The 5,589-nt window shown below is 36.8% G+C and overlaps 1 protein-coding gene across 3 annotated transcripts in view; it reads left to right on the plus strand.

Annotated features, from left to right (window-relative positions):
* Nucleotides 1–5,589, plus strand: part of LOC108298313 (phosphorylase b kinase regulatory subunit alpha, skeletal muscle isoform) — a 108,652-nt gene that overhangs the window by 4,819 nt on the left and 98,244 nt on the right. For all 3 annotated transcript variants that reach the window (XM_017521007.2, XM_017521009.2, XM_037735723.1), the window contains exon 3: nucleotides 4,161–4,208. In XM_017521007.2, coding sequence (XP_017376496.1) covers nucleotides 4,161–4,208 — 48 coding nt within the window. The remainder of the gene's footprint in view (nucleotides 1–4,160; nucleotides 4,209–5,589) is intronic.

The following is a 5,589-nucleotide window of genomic DNA, read 5'->3' on the forward strand; positions in this document are numbered from 1 at the left end:
AAAAAAAAAAAAAAAAAGAATTATGCTCATGTATGTTTTTACAAATGTCTTTCTCTCAAGCATATAGATACAGTCTCACACCCATAGAAATATAGGCACACGAATAAGGATATCTCTTTGTCTGCCTCCAATTCTACATCCTCAGTTTTGTTCTTTTTGTGTAGTCGTTCATCTTTTCTCATGACTTTAACTACTACCTTTATGAGAATGACTTTCAAGTCTTCATCTCTGACCTCACTTCAGTTTTAAACCTGGGTTTTTATTTGTCACCTCATCAGTTTGATCTGCATGTACTGTGGCTCCTTAAACTCAATGTGTCTGAAACCCCACCTTTCCAACTAAAAACAAACTACCAAACAAGGGCAACTCATCAACAATCTCTTTATCTGTTATTACTGTCTCCATTCTACCAACCACCCAGGCAATATTACTTGGAGTATTTCCCATAGTGTGTTCAGTGGAATACTAGGCCAACTAAGTTTGGGGCTATGTTAAACAGCAGGTGTCTTTATTCCATAGTTTCTCAGAGTCTTTGGTGTACAAATGTACATTTTTAGTCTAAGATGGGAGTGACTTTTATAGCCTTTTCAGAATCTCTTGGACTGGTATTCTATGAAACAGTGCTTGAAGAGTGCTACTTGACCTTAAAATGATTTTTGACTTTTCCCTCTTACCTTTTGATGCATACACACCAAAGTCTGTTCTTATAATTTCTCTTGAATCCATCCCCTCTTTTCTCTTCCTTCTGCCTGAACCTTAATCTAAACCCTTATCATCTAACACTTCTGTTAAAACCACATTTAAATTATGTCATTTCCATCCTTGACAGTCTTTCTGTGGCTCTCATTTTTCCACAAGTAATGTCCAGACATTTTGGATTGAGAGGCAAGGCCCTCTATGGGTTGGTCCTAACATTTTTTTTTTCAATATTATATAACACTGATGGCCTCCATTATATCCCCAGTTCTAGCCAGGTTGTTGTCTTCATTACTCCTCTAATTATCCCTTAATAAAAATACCTAGCATTTTAATAAATACTTTCCATTGTACAACACACTTTCCCATAATTACCAGTATTTTATTCTCACAGTACCCTGTGAATCAAGTAGTATTATTCCCAGTTTACAAGTGAAGGGATTGAGGCCCAGAGATGAAGCTGGAATTTGATGATACCATGAATGCAACCTGGATCTTATGACTTCGGATTCAGTCTTGTTTAAATTTTTGCCTCCATGGGAGCCATGGACATTACCACCTACAAAAATTTTTATGGGCTGCTTCTTCTACATGCCTGTTCCCTTCCAATCTAAACTAATATCCTTTGAAAGCCTAGCACCAATCCCACTCTTTCTGTGGTCCCTGTCCTTTCTCACAGACCACTCACTTGTACAGTGATCACTTCTTTCTCAGGGCTCCTTTCTTGGAACTTCTAGATCACTTATTATCTGTGCCATTCAACGTCTTCATTTTTTTTTAATTTAAAAGATGACTGTGTAATGCTCATGTGCCAGGCCCTATAATAGGTGTTAAAAAGAAAATGGGACAAAATATTTATATGTAACCCTCTACTTTTTACTATGGAAAATTTCAAACTTACAGGAAAGTTGCAAGAATAGTAAAATAAATATATTTGCTTATACTTTATCTAAATTGCTAGTTGTCAATACTTTGTCATATTTGCATACCCACCCCTGCATGCGTGTGCACACGCACACACACACACACACACACACAGACATATATATGATTTTTTGATAAGCCATTTGAGAGTTACTTGCAGACATGAGTTAGTTTTTTAATCCAACTTACTTAGTCCATTGACTTTAAAGTCTTTTTCTGAACCTGGCCTCTGCCCCTTTTTCTCAGGGAATTCATTATCTGATGCGGGAGACAGATAACATAAGAAAGTAGTTACGGTACATTAAGATAGGTACTATACGTACTGTATGTATTTGAGATAACTACTAAGCTCTGTGGGAACACACAGAGGTGGGAATGTCTAAATTTCTCTGGAACAAGGCAAGGAAGACTTCACAGAGGAGTTGGGTTTTAAAGGATAATCGGGAAATGCTGGGTAGACTATGCTGTAGCTTAGTTTTTTAAACATATCTGTCCCATCTCCCTTGTCCTCATGTTCTACAAAACCTGATAGAAGTTCAATAAATAACTGATTGGACATATACTTGGGGGGAGAGAGAAAGAAATGCACAGATATGGTTATGTAGTTATATATTCTTATAAAGTCAGTTCACAGAGGTAGATAGATAGATAGATAGATAGATAGATAGATATCTTCAGGAAGAATAGGCAAAAGGGAAGGTCACTTGGTGTGGGTAGAAGCCCTGGTGTATGAATGTACATGTATAATTAATGTCATCTAGCACACCTGGATGTGTGGTAGATGGCGTTAATTATTTCCCCAAACACTTGGTTTGGGGAACACAAAATACACATACCTCCCATCATTTCTACCTCCCCATGCTTCCTACTAATTTTATCTTGCCTTGGAAGTTAGAACTTGAGGATAAAAATGTCTGATAATGGCCACTAGTTGAGATCCTCCACTGAGTCCTTGATTCCCCAGGTTTGCTGTTTAAAGAAAATTTAGTTGGAAGCAGTGGGGCTGGATGGTAAAGAGAGCTGATTGATTTGCAAGAGAAAAAGTGACTAAGGCAGTAAAATGGTGAAGAAGCCAATGAAGTGAGCCCACGATTCTTACAGAATAGTATAAATGCTGAGTTCTATATTGGTTGATTAGAGGCTATCAATATGTTTTTTTAATAAGTTCCTTTGGGGCATTGATTTAAAGACAAGACTATTCAAGCCCCTCCCTCTGTTTCTCATTCTAATTCATTGACTGTTAGAAAAGATAGAATATGGTAGAAACTTTGAGTATGTGGTGACATGCATCAGAACTGAATAGTTTCCCCACAGAAGAGGTTGCATTAAATACTTTCTGTAATAGGGTATATTAAAGAGATGGACTCTTTCATTAGGGTCAAAGTCATATAGATGTCTTCTTATAGGGGTTATAATAAGTTTCCTTGCTTTATAATAAATGTTTCAGGCTTTAAAATGTGACAAAATCATGCACTGCCTATTCTTTGTCTTTTAAAAATTTCTTCTTTTGATCTGTAAGGGGAGGGGACCATTTATAGACAGAAATTACTTAAGAAAGGGGACTCTCCCACAGAAACCATTTTTATTTTTATTTTTCCCTCAGTAAAAAGCTTCACAAAGAGTTGGAACTTAATAGGTACTTATCCTTATCATGACTATTGCTTGTAGTCCCATTTGAATATGTTTTGACAAAATAACAGAATCATGTGGCCTCCAAGTAGATTAGTTTTCAGAGGTGTCCTGAAGTTACCTCTGAGCCAGCATATCCTGGAGTAACCTGGCTGGATTTCTTTTGGACTGTGAAACAGAAAGTTTTTTAGAGAAATAGAGAAGCTCTTCAGTGCTATGTTCCTCCAAAACATATTGCCTACCCATGCCACAATTGATGGGCCCTTTAGTGTCATGTAGTATATAGTTGGTGATCAGAATTTTGAGATGTTATGATGGGAAAACAAACTACTTTAAATTGTCAATCCCTAGTAAGAGAAGTAGTGATGACTTGAAAAGAACTTATGACTTTTTTTCAAGGAAAAAGGGTTGAGTCATATGAACAAATCCCCTTCATATTCTTAATTGAAATTTACTTTATTCTTTAGGGGACATGTCCAGATAAATACTTCTGTGGACACTTGAAGATAAGTCTTGGCTAGTTTAGAAAATTTAAAAGCAGTGTTGTAGTGAAGTCTTTCTAGGCCATAGGATGTATTTTAGAGCATCCTCAGAGCCTTATGATTTTTAAGCTGACTTGCCCCTTTCTCGAGGTGGAATGTCCTCTAATAGTATGGTTGGCTTATTTTTACATAAACCTGTTGTAGCTTGGATGATTTTTTTGACTTGAAGGGATTATAAAGTATAGCTTTTGATTCCACTTTTAGCTGTAACCTGCTCTTCTGTGTATCTATAAAGTAAATGCCATGTAAATAGGAACACAGGATAAGGTTACTTGTTCTCAAAAGGTCATGTACCAACTGCAGTTGCTGAGTAAGTGTTCCTGTATCTAGGGATGTTTATAACTGTCTTGTTTCCATTTATTTCTGCAGAGTGTAGTGAAGCTGATGAGAGGACTGCTACACTGCATGATCAGACAGGTATGGTATTGGTAACACCCTCCTCTCTAATAAAAGCACATTGTAATCTCTACCCCTTAGGTAATGTTTATAGCTGATATTTTTTTCAGTTTCACAAATAGTACACATTAATTTTAGAAAATTTGGAAAATTAGAGAGGAAAAATGTCACCCATAATCTCACAACCTAATTACAACTGGAATGTTTCCTCCTAGTCTTTTTTCTCCCTCTACAAATGATTTTTACTGTGTTTCGTCATTACTATACATGCAATTGTGTATGTTGGGTAAAAAGATGATACAGATTTTAAAATGCTGATTTGCTCAGGCACTGGTGGCTCTTGCCTATAATCCCAGCATTCTGAGAGGCCAAGGTGGGTGGATTACTTGAGGCCAGGAGTTCAAGACCAGCCTGGGCAACGTGGCAAAATGTTGTCTCCACAAAAAATATAAAAATTAGCCGGGCATGGTGGTGCGCTCCTGTAGTCCCAGCTACTTGGGGATGGTGGGGTGAGGAGGGAGGATCACTTGAGCCCAGGAGGTCAAGGCTGCAAGGAGGTCAAGTGAGCCAAGATGGTACCACTGCACTCCAGCCTGGGTGGCAGAGTGAGACCCAGTCTCAAAAACAAATACACACACACACACACACACACACACACACACACACACACCGTCATTTGAAACCCTTGGGGCCATCAACTTTAGAATTTAAAGTTTTTCAGATTTTAAAAAGGCAGTACAGTGCATATGCCTGCCAACTTTAAAGTATATGATGTATGCTATATATATACCATACATTATTTTATGCCTTCTGTGGGTCTATGACAGCACTCTATAATCAGAAACATTAATATCTCTGTAGGGAAACATACATTTTCATACTAAGTGGAATAAAGACTTAATTTGAATCTGATGTTGCCAACAAATGAATTTTGATGCAAAACTTAGGTGAAAAACCTTTTCAAAGTGTTTTAGATCTTAGGATTGGAGATAAGAAACCTTGACTTTATATCTCCTTGCAGTAATTTGCATTTTCCTGACCTCCAGTGAAGTTTATGTATAGATTGAAAATTTGCATTCCCTCATGGATTGTCTGCTAAGTCCTTTGTCTGTCTTCTAGGTTCTTTTTTGCCTGTTGAAGAGTTCTTATACATTATAGACATTAGTCCTTTTTCATATGCATTGTGAATTTTTTAGCAGTCTATCATTTATTTTTGATGCTTGTTTGTGATATTTTTGCATACAAAAGTGTTTTTACTTAAAAAAATTGTTTTATCTTAAGAAATCTTAAAGTATATTACCCATATTGAATCTGACCTGATTTTTCTAGAGATCAATATTATGTTTTATTAGAAGAAGAAATTGAGGCCCAGATTGATAAAGTGACTGCCTACATGCACTGA

Source organism: Cebus imitator, unplaced genomic scaffold, assembly GCF_001604975.1.
Source record: "Cebus imitator isolate Cc_AM_T3 unplaced genomic scaffold, Cebus_imitator-1.0 Scaffold932, whole genome shotgun sequence".
Lineage (NCBI taxonomy): Eukaryota > Metazoa > Chordata > Mammalia > Primates > Cebidae > Cebus > Cebus imitator.